Below are 17,978 nucleotides of genomic sequence, written 5' to 3'. Positions count from 1 at the left end.
CGTCAACTCCTCCTTTCCCCTATGTTCCTATCCACTTACCACCTCACTTTACTTTCTTTCTCACCTTTTCTCACCTTTCGAGTCATTTCCATTCACTTCCTCACCCTTACTGTCACCTCTCTTTCAATACCTCTTAATCACTTTTCCTATTCCTTCCACACACATTATTTCCATTCCTCTTTCATTCTTCACAACTATTCACTTATTTCTCTTCAATCCCTCATTATAATACCTTTCCCTCACCTACAACCTCTCTTACCTCCTATATATAGCTATCTCAACTCCTAATTAATCGCCTTTCACTCACTACTTACTCCTTTCACTGGTATTATCTTCATTCCTCTTTCATTCTTCACTAATATTCGTTTATTCTTCTTCTTTCCTCTATAATCTTACCTTTTCTTTCCCTCAACTCTAACCTCTCTTAACACCTTTTAATTTATCACCTTTCACTCACTAACTCCTTCCACGGACATTTTCTTTATTCCTCTTTCAGTCTTCACAACCATTAACACGTTCCTTTTCTTTCCCTTATAACCTCTCTTAACACCTCTTAATTATTCAACTTCCCTTACTACAGAGGTATTATATTTAGTCCTCTTTCATTCTTTTTAACCATTCTATTATTAATTTTCCTCCCCTAACAATCTTACCTTCCCCTTACCTATAGCCTCTCCTAACACCTCTTAATTAATCGCCTATCCGTCACTGATTACTCTTTCCACATGTATCATATTCAGTACTCTTTCATTCTTCTTCACCATTCACTTATTTCTATTCTTTCCTTAACAATCTTACCTTTCCCTTACCTATAGCCTCTCCTAACACCTCTTAATTAATCATCTTTCCGTCACTGATTACTCTTTCCACATGTATCATATTCAGTGCTCTTTCATTCTTCTTAACCATTCACTTATTCCTCTTATTTCCCTAACAATCTTACCTTTCACTCAACTATAACCTCTCCTAACACCTTTTAATTAATCACCTTTCCTTTACTAACTCTTTCCGCAGGTGTAGTCACGGTCAGTCCAATCATTCCCAGTCTACGTCCCCCTTCCTGATCGCCCTTTCTTCCTAACCTACTTTTTTTTAACCTCTCCTAACACCTTTTAATTAATCACCTTTCCTTTACTAACTCTTTCCGCAGGTGTAGTCACGGTCAGTCCAATCATTCCCCAGTCTACGTCCGCCTTCCTGATCGCCCTTTCTTCCTAACCTACTTTCCTCCTCCCACTGGTCCACCCGCCTCTCCACCTGCCACTCACCCACCACCCGCTGGCCTCAACTCCGTCTCTGTCTCCTTGATGGGTATCTTGAGCCCATCAAAATACCCTCCTTATCCTCCCTTATACAGCAACCCTTTCCTCCTCCTCCTCCTCTCTCTTCTCTCTAGCCTTCCCTCCTTCCCTCCCACCTCCCTATCCTTATGCCTCTCCCTCTCTCTTTTTCTTTCTCCCCTCAAGGATCTCTCAATTTTCTTCTCCTCTCTCTACTCCCCGTCCGTTCCTCCCTCCCTCTCTCCTCCCTATTCTTCTCTCTCTGTCCCTCTCTTTCTTATTCCCCTCAAGGATATTTCTCCTTTTCCACCTTTTCCCTCTACTTCCTGTCCTTCCCTCCTTCTCTTCTCCCTCTCTTTCTTTCTGCCCTCAAGGATCTTTCTCCCTTTCCTCCTCCTCATCCCTCTACTGCCGAGCCTTCCCTTCTTCCATCTCTCCTCCCAATCCTTCTATCCCTCATTTCTTCCTACTCTCAAGGATCCTTCTCCCTTTCCTCCTTTCCTTCGTTCTTCCCCTTTTCTCTTTCCTTCCCTATGAACATTCCCTCTTTTCTTTCTCTCTTTTTTCACAAATGTAGAAGCTGTTTGTGGATAAAAGTTTTGATCTCTCTCTCTCTCTCTCTCTCTCTCTCTCTCTCTCTCTCTCTCTCTCTCTCTCTCTCTCTCTCTCTCTCTCTCTCTCTCTCTCTCTCTCTCTCTCTCTCTCTCTCTCTCTCTCTCTCTCTCTCTCTCTTCACGATAATATCACACTCCCATTCCGTTTTCTTTCCGTTTTCTTGGGTTTTCTTTTCCTTTTTTCCCTTCCGTCTAAACACACCTCGTAAACACTCTCTCTCTCTCTCTCTCTCTCTCTCTCTCTCTCTCTCTCTCTCTCTCTCTCTTCACGATAATATCACACCCCCATTCCGTTTTCGCTGGTTTTCTTTTCCTTTTTTTCCCTTCCGTCTAAACACACCTCGTAAACACTGAACCAACACATCCCGTTTTCTATGGCGGTGGCGCGGCCTCGCCCGACTTATGGCGCACTCGGCTCACTAAATCTTCGCCAACGACTTCCTCCACTTCTCCACTTGCTTTGGCTGCCCGCTCTCTCTGTCTCTCTGTCTGTCTGAATGTCTCTCTCTCTCATTCTTCAATCTTCTTTATATTTATTGGGTTTGTATGTCCTTGTGTCTGTCTGTCTGTCTGTCTGTCTGTGTGCGTCTCTCTCACCCTTCTCTTTCCTTCCTATCTGTTTACTTTGTTTCTTTGTCTGTCTGTTATTCTCTCTCACTCCTTGGTTCTCTCTCTCTCTCTCTCTCTCTCTCTCTCTCTCTCTCTCTCTCTCTCTCTCTCTCTCTCTCTCTTACATCTGAATAAAATACGACGGCGATTTATTAAGCAATCTAGTGTTCGAATGAGTCAATTGTGCTTCATCTTCGGAGGGCAAAACAACAGGATGAGAGGGCGTAGACGTCACAGGAGAAAGTCTATGCAGTCTGTTATATTTGTGTAAGTTCTTCTCTCCGTTTCCGTATATTCCGCTCTTCCCGTCTTTATCACTCTCTTCATCCATACTCCTACATTTTTCCCTCCCGCTCTTTATCACTTCTTTTCTCTAATTTCCCTGTATTTTGTCATATCCCTTTCTTTTCATTTCCTTTCTCCGTTCCTTTCTAGTTCTCCTTACTTCCTTTTTTCATTTTCTTTACTCCGTTCTTCCTCTCTCTTTCACTTTTACTCTATTTTCCTTTATTCCGTCCTTCCCTAGATCTTCTTCATTTTCTTTTCTTCCTTTTCCTATATTCCGTCCTTCTTCTTGTTCACTGTATCTCTCTTATTTTCCTTCGTTTACATATTTTTCTTCTTTTTCCTATATTCTATCCTTCCTCTTGTTTACTGTATATCTCTTATTTTCCTTCTTTTTTATTTTTTCTTCGTTTCCCTTTATTCCATCCCTTCTTCCATCTTCTCCACTTCCTTTACTCATTTTCCTATACTTTGTTTCTTTTTTTAACTTCCTTTCTCCATTACCCTATAATTAATTTCTCTCCTCTTTTCATTTCCTTTCTCCATATTCCAGTATTTCGTTCCCTCTGATCTCGTTTTCTCTTCATTTTTCCAGTTTCTCAGTATTCTGCTATTCTCCCTTTTTTATTTCCCTTTTCCATTTCCTTATCCGATCCTTGCTAGTTCTCTTTTTACTTCCCTGCTTCGTTTCCTGTACTCCTCCCTTCATTTTTACTTCCTTTCTTCTAAACCTAATAGTATTTCATCCCTTTCCTAGCTTTTGTTCACTTACTTTCCCTATTTCCTTTTATTCCGTCTTTCACTAGCTTTTTTTTTGTCTTCCTTTCTTCATCTCCTTCTATTCGGTCCCTTCTTAGCTCTTTTCCATTTCCACTTTTCGATTCCCTATATTCCATCCCTTTCCTAGATTTTGTTCACTTACTTTCGCTATTTTCTTTTATTCCGTCTTTCCCTAGCTTTTTTTTTGTCTTCCTTTCTTCATCTCCTTCTATTCGGTCCCTTCTTAGCTCTTTTCCATTTCCTCTCTTCGCTTCCCTATATTCCATCCCTTTCCTAGATTTTGTTCACTTACTTTCGCTATTTTCTTTTATTCCGTCTTTCCCTAGCTCTTTTTTTTGTCTTCCTTTTTTCATCTCCTTCTATTCGGTCCCTTCTTAGCTCTTTTTTTATTTCCTCTCTTCGCTTCCCTATATCCCATTCTTTGTCTCCCTTCCTTCCTTCGTTTCTCTCTATATATTCCGTCCTTCTCATCTTTTTAACTTTCTCTCTTCACATCACTTTAATCTTCTTCTCGATTCTCCTATTCATGTTTTTAATTACTTGTCGTTTATTTAAATGAATACAGAGATAAACTAATATCCCTCGAGGGCAGTGCTTTTTATCTTTCATCTCTCTCTCTCTCTCTCTCTCTCTCTCTCTCTCTCTCTCTCTCTCTCTCTCTCTCTCTCTCTCTCTAACATGCCACCCACGAAGCGTACATTTGAGCTCTCTTTCCTCTTAGCCGTCAAAACAAAGCAAATAACTCTCTCTCTCTCTCTCTCTCTCTCTCTCTCTCTCTCTCTCTCTCTCTCTCTCTCTCTCTCTCTCTCTCTCTCTCTCTCTCTCTCTCTCTCTCTCTCTCTCTCTCCCATATCTTTCCTTAAGAGGGCAGGTAAGGAGTTCGTGAGAGAGGGGGGTGAGGTAGCTGAGGAAGGAGAGGGCGAGGGAGAGGGGAGACAGGATGACTCTGGCACGCCATGCCTCTCCCCTCTCACTTCCCTTTCCTTTCCTTCCCTTTCCTTTGATATACTAAGAAACGCGGCAAAGTAGGAACAAGAAGGGAAGAAAAAAGGAGACGAGAGAGAGAGAGAGAGAGAGAGAGATAGGAGGAGGAGAAGGAGGAAGACGAGGAGAAAATATGATGACAATAAAGATTAGTAAATAGAATAATAATGAGACTAAAAATAACACTAATAATGAGAAAAAAAAAAGAAAACAGTGAAAAATAAGAAAGTGATCGGAAGGAAGGAGAATATATTATGATGATGATGATGATGATGACGATGATAAGGATGATGATGATGATGATAATAATGATGACGATGATGACGATGATATGGATGATGATGATAAGGATGATGATGATGATGAAAAAAAATCAGGAATCAGTATGAAGTAAAGCTAATGTTGTTTTAATTTGTCTTTTTCCTTTATTTTTATTTTCCTTTCTGTTTTTCTTTGCAACGTCTTGTGTGTGTGTGTGTGTGTGTGTGTGTGTGTGTGTGTGTGTGTGCTTCTTTATTTACCTTTTTATTCATCTATTTATTTACTCTTGATCCTGTTGATACATTTGCATATTTGTTTGCATATTTAATTAAGGAAATCCATTTTTTATAGACTCTTCAGACAACCTGAGTCTTTCCTTCATGTATTTTTTTAGTTGTTTTTTTTAACCTCCCCCTTTTCTTTCTTTCCCTCTTTCTTTCATTTCCTTCCCTCCTTATGACTTTTCTTTTTCGTCCTTTATTTTTTACTCTCTCTCTCTCTCTCTCTCTCTCTCTCTCTCTCTCTCTCTCTCTCTCTCTCTCTCTCTCTCTCTCTCTCTCTCTCTCTCTCTCTCTCAACACCCTTTTGCTCACCCTTTCACCCCAACCATTTCATAGCTTCATCTTTTTCTACCTTAAACCATAGCTACTTTTCCCTCCTCCTTCTTTTCCTTCCTCCTTTCTTTTCCCTTTCCTCATCCCACACACCTTTCCTTACATTCCCTTTCCCTCCCATACACTTTTCCATCATCCTTCCCTCTCACTCTCCTTCCCCCTTCTTCAATATCTCTTCTTTCAAACCTTGCGGATCATATCTTCTTTCCCCTTTCTCGCTTAAATTCCTCATTCCACATTCATCAAAATAGCTCCCTCACATTCCCCTTTTCCCTCCTCTCTCCACCATCATCCTTCTCTCTCACTTTTTTCCCCACCTTCAGTATCTCTCTTCTTCTTTCTTTTCTTTCTCCTTTCTCCTTCTTTCTTCCCGTTCCTCTCACTTTTCCTCCTTCCTTCTCCCTCTCCTCCCTTCCTTCATTGTCTCTCCTCCTCTCTAACTTCTCGTTCCTCCTCAGATTCGAAGCCTCGCGTGATCGACCGGGCTTCACTACCACGAGTCAGGCTTCGGACCATTAACTCTGAACCACCTGACACGAAGCTTCGGATTGGGCCAGGTCAGAGCAGGAGGAGGAAGAGGAAGGAGTTGGAGGAGGAGGAGGAGGAGGGAGAGGGGAGAAGTATAACAGGGAAGGATGTTATAGGGGAATGTGAAGAAAGGAAGTGGAGAAAAAGGAATATGCTGATGTGAGGATATTAAAAAAAGAGGAGGAAGACAAGAAGAAGAGGAATTAGTAGAACGAAAAAGAGGAGAAAGAAATGAAAGGAGGAATAGGAGGAAGATGAAAAGAAGAAGAGTAAGAGAAAGGAGGAAGGAAGTGAAAGATGGAAAAAAGAAAAGGAAGAGGAAATAATCAAGACTGAAAAACGGCCGATACGAGAACGAGATGGAGATATAAAATGAGAGAGAGAGAGAGAGAGGAATAAAAGAAAAGAACGAATGAATAGAGGAAGGACATTTAGCGAGAAGTCGTAAAAGAAACAATAGACTGTCTGCCATATTGGAGAAGGAGGAGGAAGAGGAGGAGGAGGAGAAAGAGAGAGAACCGCTTTCATCTGGATATAACTTTTTTACCTTTAAATATCAAATCTTATAAAAAAAAACGTTAGAGAATTAAGGAGGGAAGAGAAGGAGATTGAAAGGAAGAGATGTCAAGGTAAAGTTGGGAGGCATACGTTATAACTACGCGTGGCCTCGGTGCTCATCTCCGTCACACTGTCCCTTGAGCACAAATAGAGAGAGGGATGGAACAGAAGAAAAAAAATAAGGGGAGAAAGAAGAAAGAGAGCGTAAGGGAGATAAAAGAAGGGAAGGGAGTGATGAATGGACAGTGAGGAAATAGAAGGAAGTGAGGGAGGAGGAGGAAGAGGAGGAGGAGGATGGGGAGAAAGGATTGAGGGAAAACGGAAGAGGGGAAAAAGGAAGGAGAGAGAGAAGAGGAGAATGAACATCTCTCCTCCTCCTCCTCCTCATTCTCCTTTGTATACCTCCTGATGAACGAGTGACCTCCTCCTCCTCCTCCTCCTCCTCCTCCTCCATAACCAGCTTCCATCATCTAATTTCCGCCCTGCACAACCACCTCTTCCACATTACGGCTCACCTCCTCCTCCTCCTCCTCCTTATCCTCCTCCTCCTCCTCCTCCTCCTCCTCCTCCTCCTTTTCCTCCTCCTCCTTTTTAGCTTCCTCTTCCATTTTCTTTTTTTTCAAATAGTTCTGCATTCTTCTTTTCTTTCACCTTTTTTTCATTCAGTGCTCCTCCTCCTCCTTCCTTCCTTTCTTTATGAGTTTTCCCTTTATTCATTTTTCATCCTATATTCTTCATTTCCCCGTTCTCTATCTCCTCATCCTTATCTTCGTCCTTCTATTCTCTTCTTTCTTTCGTTCCTTTCTGCACCCATATCACTTACTCCTTTTCCATACTTCTCTCCCCTTGTACCTTTCTTTTTATGTCCTTTCCATGTCTTTTCTCTCTATTCCTTCTACTGCGCCATTCTTCCCCTTTCCATATCTTTTCGGCCTCCCTCTTCCTCCTCCTATTCTTCCTCTTTTCTTGGTACTTCTTCGATTCCTTTTACTTCACCATTCTGCCCTTTTTTCCCTCTTCTCTTCAGCTCCTCTTCTTCTCTTCCTTCAACCTCCTTCGCCTTCACTTCCATCACGCAGTAAAACAAACTTCCATCATCTTTTTTTTTCCCCTTTTAACGTTACTTCCTCCTCTTGATAACCTGCATGCAAGCCACTCTTTCCCTCCCTTCCTTTCCCTCTCCCTCCTCTCCTTTCCTTTGCCTCTCTCTCCTCTCCTTTCCCTTGCCTCTCCCTCCTCTCCCGTCCCTTCCCTCTCCCTCCTCTCCCTTCCCTTGCCTCTCCCTCCTCTCCCTTCCCTTGCCTCTCCCTCCTCTCCCTTCCCTTGCCTCTCCCTCCTCTTCCTTCCCTTGCCTCTCCCTCCTCTCCCTTCCCTTGCCTCTCCCTCCTCTCCCTCCTCTCTCTTCCCTTGCCTCTCCCTTCTCTCCCTCCTCTCTCTTCCCTTGCCTCTCCCTCCTCTTCCTTCCCTTCCCTCTCCCTCCCTCTCCCTCCTCGCCCGTCCCTTCACCCTTTTATCTCATTTCCTTCTTCCCTTCCTACTCTCCTCCCCGTGCATCACTCCCGTATACCACAATTCTTTCCTTTATTCCTTTTCTATTTTTATCTCTTCTCACCTGAGGCTATATATAAGATGTGCTATAAGAGGAATGATAAGTAAGTCTCCCATTCAATTTTCCTTCCTTTTTTTTATCTATTCCTCTTTTTCTACCCTTCTTCCTCCTCCTTCTTTTGTTCCTCCTCCTCGTTATCTTCTTCCTGTCCATGTTCAAGCTTCCTCAGTCTTTCCTTTCATCCTTCTCTGCGCTCTTCTCATCCTTCTCGGTTTTCTTTCTTTTCATCTTTCCTTCTCTTGATTTTTCCCGTCTCTATTTCCTTCTTCTTTTCCTTTGCCATTTTTTTTCTTCCTTTCCTTAATTTTTTTCCTTTTCTCTTTTTTTTCTTATCTTCTGCTGCTGCTTATTTTTTCTCATCCATTTCCTTCTATTCCTCCTCCTCCTCCTCCTCCTCCTCCTCCTCCTCCTCCTCCTCCTCCTCTTTCCAATGGGCGTAAAATCCTGCAAGAGTGATGTTAGTTTATTGTTGCGTGTGTTGGCTAGGTCGAGAGAGAGAGAGAGAGAGAGAGAGAGAGAGAGAGAGAGAGAGAGAGAGAGAGAGAGAGAGAATAGCATAAAGCATAAAGAATTGTCAATGCCATACAATGATACACTATAAGTTTACTGGGACTAAGATATGGGCCATCCTTGCAGCTGTGTGTTGAAACCGCTTCCGGGTGCAGGGGGGACAGGGCGGGGGCAGGGCGGGGGCTGGCTCGATGCTAAAAGATTTTGTGGGTGGCGAGTGGCTGTGGGTTCGGGGCAGAGTTATGTGCCTCTGAATTATCCCCCCACACACACACACTCCCCTGTCCTTCACGCAAACAAACAAAGTAACACAAGACAACAAATATATAATACCAACCTTTGCACCTATTCAACCCCCCCCTCACAACTCCACATTCCCCCCACACCGATATCCCCCCACCCCATCCTACCCACACCAACTCACTCACCCACCAACACTCTCCCCCATTCCTACCCTCCCACCTAAACCCACTCAACCACACACACACACACTAAAAGATTTCACAATACTACGTCGTGCTGAGAACCTGTCCCTTCCATCTGAGTAGAGAAAGAAATAAAAGGTTAGGTTTATCGATCTCCAGTAAGTCAAAGTGTAATAAACGGAAAGTATCGGAGCCACTGAGCATTTTGAGCTTTAGTACTGCAATTATACGTCATTTCAGGGAAGGTGAGTTTGTTGTTGATTGGATGGCGGCGGTGGCGGTGGTAGAGGTGGTGGTATTAGTCAAGGGTATTAGAAGTAGTATTGGTGGTGATGCTGGTTGAGAGTATATGCTCGGGATGGTGGTGGTTGTGGTAGTGAAGGTGGTGATGGTGATGGTAGGGTGGTAGCTGTGGTAGTGGTGTTGGTGGGCATGATAGTTGTAGTATTAGTGGTGCTAGTGGTTAAGAGGACATGCTAGGAGATAGTGGTAGTGGTGTGATGGTGGTTGTAATGACGGTGGTAGCGGTTGCAGGGCGGTGGTGGTAGTGATAGTTGTCGTGGTGGTGGTGTTAGTCGTAGTATTAGTGGTCGTGGTAGTTAAGAGAGAAGACAATGCGAGAGGAGGGAATAATATAGAAAAGGAGAAAGCACTGTAGCAGAGGAAGGGACACTGTAACCTTATATAATTTCTCATCCCTCATCTCATCCTTACTTCCAAGAATCTAATCCCATTCTGAAAGTGTCTCTTGATCTTCCTGCGCAACGACTGGAAGGAAAGAGTCGTTCAGTATTTTACCGATGCCCTCTGTGTTGTCAATAAGCTAACCTGTGTCTGATTTTAAAGGTCCTATTCTCTCCACGACTTTCTTTTCTCATCCTCAAAAAAATCCCTTGGGGTCACTTATATAAAAGAAAAGGAAAAGGAGAATGGGGAAGAAAAAGAAGAAAAGGGAGAACAAGCAGTTAAAAAAAAGATTAAGTTTATGAAGCAAGGGAAAGAAAAGGAAAATAAGAGGAAGATAGGACTAAACTAAGAGGAGGAAGGTAAGTTTCCTGCGTAGAAACAAGAGAAGTAGGAGAAAGAGGAGGAAGATGAGCTGATTTCGAAGAGGAGAGGTATAGTAGTGGGAGGAGCAGGAGGACTTGGATGCGTAGTAGGAAGAGGAAAAGCAGGAGGGGGAAGAGGAAGTGAAGTTGGCAGCGAAGTAGAAAGAACAGAAGGAGCAGAAGAAGAGGAGGAGGATTAGCTGGCTGAATAGTAAGAAGAGAAGCAGGAAGAGGAGGAGGAGTTGGCTGCATAGTAGGAATGGAAGCGGTAGGAAGAGGAGGAGGAGTTGGGTGCGTAGTTGGAAGAGGAGGAGCAGAAGGAGGAAGAAGAGGAAGAGGGTAAGGCAGCGTCGGACCCTTCCCTCCTGGCGCCGGCCCCCGCGACGTGGGGCTGATGGCCGGCCTTCCGATGCACATATCCGCTGTACGCATCATTACCCAGGAGGAGGAGGAGGAGGAGGAGGAGGAGGAGGAGGAGGAGAAGGAGGAGCAGACAAGAAAAGAAGCAGTAATAGAAGTGGGAGAAAGAAAGGAGCAGTAGCAGGTGGAGGAGGAGGAGGAGGAGGAAAAGGGGGGGAGGTAGAGGAGGAGGCAAGAAAAGGAGCAGAAGAAAATGGAAACAAGAGAAACATGGAAATGCAGACAACAGAGAGCTTACTGGCTCGATACGATAACAAGGCTGCTCTCTCTGGTGATTTAATCTACCCGACAGTCACTTTAAGCCTGCAGAATAGATGTCAGCGCTTCAGTGCGTACGTTCAATTTACTCCTGATGTAACAAATAAGCGTTTGATTCGATTTTAAAGTTGATGTTTTTCACACCTACTACGTCTGAAGGAAGATATTTTCAGTGGCGGATGACTCGGTTAAAAAAAAAAAAACTCCTGCCAATGTCTTTATTACATCGCCTTGCTTGAAAGGGACGAAGAGGATGAGAAGAATGAGGACGAGGAAATGTAAAAGGAGGAGGAAGAGGAGGAAGAAAATGAAGAAGGATAAGAGAGGGAACACTGAGCAAAGAGAAATATATGAGGAAGAAAAAGAACAGGAAAAAGCCAGTTAAGTAAAATCAAGGCATTAACTCACATTTAAGTATTAAGAAAAAATAAGAGGAAGAAGAAGGGAATGAAAAGAATTATTTAAAGAGTAAAGTTTAAAAAGGCAATGAGAAGGCGAAAGGTTGAAGGAGGAAGAGATCGAGGAGTAACAGGAGGAGGAGGAGGAGGAGGAGGCGCTGTGGGTGGCAAGATGAGGGAGGGAACTCTCTGGGAAGACAAATAAACCAACAGAGGTAAACCAGTGAGAGAGAGAGAGAGAGAGAGAGAGAGAGAGAGAGAGAGAGAGAGAGAGTAATTTTGTTTCACTTACATTAATAAAACGTAGTTAAATGACATAAAAATACACACACACACACACACACACACACACACACACCTAAGAGCAGCGCCACATAAACACTCACACAATCGGCAACTCTTCGCGCCAAAAAAACAAAAACAAAAACAAGAAAAACAACAAAAAAAATAATATCAAGGACGAGTTGGTTGCTGCAAGACGTCTTCTGGTGACCCCTCCGCAGCCTCCCTCTCGGTCTGACTCTCGCCCCCCCCCGCCCTCTGCTCTCCCCTCCTCCTCCCTTACCTCCCCTTCCCTCCGCCTACTCCTTTCTCCCCGGTTCCTTCTTGTTCATGTCACTTTCCCTACGACTACTCCTTCCTCCTGGTCTCTATACTTGTTCATGTCACTTTCCTACGACTACTCCTTCCTCCCCGGTCTCTATACTTGTTCATGTCACTTTCCCTCCGCCTACTCCTTCCTCCCCGGTCTCTATACTTGTTCATGTCACTTTCCCTACGACTACTCCTTCCTCCCCGGTCTCTATACTTGTTCATGTCACTTTCCCTACGACTACTCCTTCATCCCCGGTCTCTATACTTGTTCATGTCACTTTCCCTACGACTACTCCTTTCTCCCCGGTCTCTATACTTGTTCATGTCACTTTCCCTACGACTACTCCTTCATCCCCGGTCTCTATACTTGTTCATGTCACTTTCCCTACGACTACTCCTTCCTCCCCGGTCTCTATACTTGTTCATGTCACTTTCCCTACGACTACTCCTTCCTCCCCGGTCTCTATACTTGTTCATGTCACTTTCCCTCCGCCTACTCCTTCCTCCCCAGTCTCTATACTTGTTCATGTCACTTTCCCTACGCCTACTCCTTCATCCCCGGTCTCTATACTTGTTCATGTCACTTTCCCTACGACTACTCCTTCCTCCTCGGTCTCTATACTTGTTCATGTCACTTTCCCTACGACTACTCCTTCCTCCCGGTCTCTATACTTGTTCATGTCACTTTCCCTACGACTACTCCTTCCTCCCCGGTCTCTACTTGTTCATGTCACTTTCCCTACGACTACTCCTTCCTCCCAGTCTCTATACTTGTTCATGTCACTTTCCTACTACCTCCTTCTCCCCAGTCTCTATACTTGTTCATGTCACTTTCCCTACTCTCCTTCCTCCCCGGTCTCTATACTTGTTCATGTCACTTTCCCTACGACTACTCCTTCCTCCCCGGTCTCTATACTTGTTCATGTCACTTTCCTGACTACTCCTTCCTCCCCGGTCTCTATACTTGTTCATGTCACTTTCCCTACGACTACTCCTTCCTCCTCATCCTTTATTCTTGTTCACTCAATCCTCATCTCCCCCCCACCCCCCGCCCACTCCTTTCTCCCCATCCTCAATCCTTGCTCAACCATTCCTCCCACCGCCTCTTCGCCAACTTGGTTTCCCCGTTGTCTATCCCCGCTCACTTAGTCCCACATCAAAGCTATCTTCTCACTCTTTTCTTCCCTTCTCATTTTCCCTGCTCAGTCCGATATCTGAACTCTCCTTCCTCTACTTCCCTTTCTACATCCCTGGTCTATATTCCTTCCGTATCTTTTTCCCTCTCTACGCCTGCTCAATAATATAGTCTCAGATTAGAGCTCTCCGTCCTTCATTTTTCTTTCCCTCTCTCTCTATATCCGTGGTCACTTTGTCCTAAGTTACACCTCTCCTTCCTTCGCTTACTCTTTCTTATTCATGGTCACTTATTCCTTCATCTGAGCTATTCATCCCCCACCTACTCTTTCCCCTCTTTCTCCTCCCTTTTCCACTTCTCTCTCTTTTCTTCGCCCTCTCCGTCCTTCCTCTGATTTGGACTTGACTGCCTAGAATCACAGCTCCTCACAGTGTAAAAGCGGAAAAACGAAGCAGTATAAAAGAAAGTAAAGAAAATGTCTCGTTAGTTTTTGGTCCAAGAAAAACGGCGGTGGTTGAAGTTTGTATTTATGATCAAAGTTTTTTTATTCTTTATATGTTGAGCTGCCGTTCCCAGGCGTGAAATATGCGTGCGTCGTTTAGCTTTGATGTGACGGCGGTGTTAGCGTTAGACAGCCGCTACACACACACACACACAGACACACACACACACACACACACACACACACACACACACATTCACACACATAAAATATCCTTTCTGGCAACCGATTTCTTTGTAGTAGGAACATGCTGCGAGCCTTTTTTTTGGCGGGGTCCTTGGTTTGCCTCTTAACATAACACACACACACACACACACACACACACACACACACGGGCACAGGTTCTTCGGCCGGGCGTGCAGCAAGGCGCATCTCTCCGTGCTCTTGACATGAGGGCGGGGCGGGGTTTGGCTTGGCTTCTTGCAGGATACTCGCATAGTTTACTGGCCTATTCCGACAGTCGAAGGTGTGTTATATTTTAGTCTTTTCTATTAACATCCGCATATGGCTTGCTTACACATACCTGCTACAGTCGAAGGTATGTTTTGCTCTTTACTATTACATTCCTATTCGCATAAGGCTTCCTCCTAGATAACTACTTCACTTTTTAAGACCCTCCGAACATAATGCAGCTTTGATCATTGAAACGCCCAAGGATTGATCTAAACAGACCCCAAAATATATACGGCAGGTTTTCACCGTGCCAACCAGCTCCTGATGCTTACACTTGCAAACTACAAATGTTTAACGATGACTCAAGTCGTACAGCAATCGGTGCTATCTAAGGTTCCAAAGCCAACCACTTATATTAAAAGATTACAACTTATTAACAATACACTTAACTGCAAGAAAAAAAAAAAACCCCTCGATATTGCGAGTCTGCAAAAATCTAACGTTCTAAGTGACTGACGATGGTTATTTGTGTTAGCTGTAACCTTACATAACAAGAAAAAAAAAAAAAAAGAGTAAGAAAAAGGACACTTGCAAATCTTGACAGTTGGACAATAACTGACTCTGCGCCTCGCCCCACACTAAACACAATATGAACAAGTAAAAAAAAAAAAAAATACACCGCCACAACTAAAATGGTTCTGCTTCACTGAGACTGGATTAACATCACACACGGAAAAGATGAACATAAACCAGACACAACAATACTGGAACCCCATAAATGTAGTTGTATGATGACGATACTACCACTACTACTACTACTACTACTACTACTACTACTACTACTACTACTAATAATAATAATAAGAGAAAAAAAGACGAAGAAAAAGAAGAAAAAGAAGAAAACAAGAAAAAGAAAAAAAAGGAGGAGAAGGATAAGAACAAAAAGAACAGGAAGAAGAAAAAGACGAATAAAAACAAAAAACAAGAACAAGAACAAACATAATAACAAGAAGAAAAAACAAGAAGAAAAAGAACGACAACAACAGCAACAAAAATAACTACAACAAACAACAAATAAAACAAACAAACCAAACAATACCCAACCCCCTAGAGTCACCGTCCTTGGCTGGCCTAATACATACACCCTACAACGCTCCCCTCCCGCCCCCCCTTACCCTCACCACCCTCGCCAACCCACCTGCGAGAAGTTGAGGCCGTTGAGGGGGACGCACTGCTCCTCCACATGCTCCACGGCGCCGGTCTGCTTGGTGAGCCGCTCCGCCTCCTGCGCCAAGTACAGATCAAGCACCGGTACCCCGCGGCTCCGGATGTCGCTCTCCGTCAGGCTGTTCACCATCAGCATCACCCACACCGGCCGCTTCCTCTCCCAGTTACCTGTTGGGGGAGACGAAGGGTTGGTTAGCTGGATGGGTTGTGTGGTTGGACAGGTGGTGAGTGTTGATGAAAGGGTTGAATAGCAGTAGTAGTAGTATTAGTATTAGTAGTAGTGGTAGTAGCAGTAGTGGTGGTGGTAATTATATTGATACTGAGGAGATAAATAATAATAATGATAAAAATAGTGATAATAGTTACATAATAATAATAATAATAATAATAATAATAATAATAATAATAATAATAATAATAATGAAATAGAGAGGCAGGTAGGGAACGATAGCCATACAGACAGTAAGAAATAAAGGCAGCAATCAGATAGCCAAATATGCAAACGGAAATATATAATCCTTCTAAACACGAATCCATCACAACACCAAAAACAGAGCAACAAACAAAATCCTTTCACACACACACACACACACACACACACACACACACACACACACACACACACACACACACACACACACACACACACACACACATACACACACACACAAACTCGCACACACCCATAAAAGAAAACAAGGTATGCAGGTGGCCCTATTAATGCATGTAGACAGGAGTAGCGGAGGGGAGCACGTAAACCACCCGACGACGACTACCTGTGAACGAGGCGGGGACAAAGGTGAGGACACGGATCACCTGCCCAGTACAGGTAGCCGCGCATAATGGCCTGATTAGTGGGGCTTAACACGCGAGGAGAATCCATTTATACATCGAGGCGCGCACATACTGACTCCTTAACAAGGGTCTTCACAAGTAATTGGCGCGGCAGGTAACATACAGCAGTAACGAGGAACCGCAAGGTCGAAACGCTAATTAATTTATGCAACACCTGAAGAATGCAAACAAACTAATCTTAATGTGGAGGGTGACGTAACCTAAGCACATGTTTTCTCTCTCTATATGTCATGTCAAGGGAAAACTATACACATAACGAACGAACACACACGAACACAAATACAATAAACAAACACAAACGCCGTATAGGAGGAAGGTTAAGGGATATAAAAAAAAAAAAACGATAAAAAGTTGGGGTAACCTAAGAACAAATATTATCTTTTTTATATGTCATGTCAAGGGAAACCTACATGGGTAACAAACACAAGCACAACAAACAAACAAACAGAATCTCAGCTCAGGGGACAAATAAACGAACAAATAAATAAAAATAAAGAAGATAAAATAGCCACTTATAATAAACGCTGCACCTACGTAGATGATACTTGAAATATTGTCATAACTTATTTTTTTTAGTATCCAGCAACAACAGCTCATGCATGCTAAAAAACACATTATAATATAGAGACAGAGATAAGAGTGGTAAAATATCTCCACCGTAAACATACATCAAGCCAAGCCCAAGCTGCATATCACTAAAATAAGCAATCTACCTTCATTATAACTATTTTGTTATAGTCTTTCGAGAGAGAGCGGTAAATCATGTGTGAGAGGGCATACATCACAGGTGTTAAGATATGCATATAATCCGCTGCGATGTACAGTGGCCCTAAAAAGTCGTGTCACAGAACAAGCCTCACTGCTCTTAGGGAGGATAGCTATTCTTTTTATTCTTTTTTTTACATCTAATTATTATTCCATCTGTAAGTACATCGAACTCTTGCTATTTGATTCATCTGTCTAGTGCTCTTCTTCTGTACACGCCCATATATATTTCATTATCATATCTAGGTTAATTCTTTTCTTTGTTACTTTCAATATATGTTACAGCTTAAAGAATGAGAAGTTATGTAGATATTCTCTCTCTCTCTCTCTCTCTCTCTCTCTCTCTCTCTCTCTCTCTCTCTCTCACACACACACACACACACACACACGTCAATCACCCCGCTGTCAGACGTTGCCCAACCCTTGCATTCCTCGCCTTACATGTTTGCTTGTTTTCTTCCTTGCTTGTTTTTTCTTGCCCAAGTGTTATCTTTCTTTGCTTTTTTTCCGCTATCCTAAATATTTTTCTTCTTTTGCTGTTATCCTTCATTTTACTTGTATCATCCGATGTCCTGTTTTAAACCTCCTTTCTTATTTGGTTTTATCTAGTATTAAATTCTTTCTTTATACGTATACGAATGAATTTTGATACATATTTCCACCCATTTCTTCGCTTTTCGTTGATTATTTAATCCCACTAAATTTTTCTTTTCTTTTTCCCAGTTATCCGGTTCGTCCATTCTGTGTGTGTGTGTGTGTGTGTGTGTGTGTGTGTGTGTGTGTGTGTGTGTGTGTGTGTGTGTGTGTGTGTGTGTGTGTGTGTGTGTGTGTGTGAGAGTGTGAGTGTGTGTGTGTGTGTGTGTGTGTGTGTGTGTGTGTGTGTGTGTGTGTGTGTGTGTGTGTGTGTGTGTGTGTGTGTGTGTGTGTGTGTGTGTGTGTGTGTGTCTCTCTCTCTCTCTCTCTCTCTCTCTCTCTCTCTCTCTCTCTCTCTCTCTCTCCACGGCAGTTTATTTCTTTTATGTTTTATTTATTCATTCATGGTTTCGTCACTAGTTGTCTTCTTTCCATTTGTTTATTTATGTGAGGGTCCTCGGCTCAGTTTTACACACCCACCCACCCACACCCACACCCACCCACACCCATCCACCCACACCATCACCCACCCACACCCATCCACCCATCCACCCCCACACACATACCCACCCACACACACACACACACCAACACCCACCCCCACCCCCACACCCACCCACACCAACACCATCACCCACACCCATACACCCACACACCAACACACCCACACCCATACACACAACCACACTCAC

The 17,978-nt window shown here is 43.3% G+C and overlaps 1 protein-coding gene across 1 annotated transcript in view; it reads right to left on the bottom strand.

Annotated features, from left to right (window-relative positions):
• The window catches only part of LOC126992075 (metalloprotease TIKI2-like), a gene marked incomplete at its 5' end in the record, with an annotated part of 51,094 nt that extends 35,893 nt beyond the window's left edge, over positions 1-15,201 (bottom strand). Inside the window, one exon of the mRNA XM_050850750.1 lies at positions 15,005-15,201. Within this exon, the coding sequence (XP_050706707.1) occupies positions 15,005-15,201 (197 nt within the window). The remainder of the gene's footprint in view (positions 1-15,004) is intronic.
• Between the last annotated feature and the right edge of the window lie 2,777 nt (positions 15,202-17,978).

The sequence above is a fragment of the Eriocheir sinensis genome, unplaced genomic scaffold (assembly GCF_024679095.1).
Source record: "Eriocheir sinensis breed Jianghai 21 unplaced genomic scaffold, ASM2467909v1 Scaffold396, whole genome shotgun sequence".
NCBI lineage: Eukaryota > Metazoa > Arthropoda > Malacostraca > Decapoda > Varunidae > Eriocheir > Eriocheir sinensis.
The sequence above is the reverse complement of the archived record's forward strand: the minus strand, read 5'-3'. Positions and strand labels throughout refer to the sequence as shown.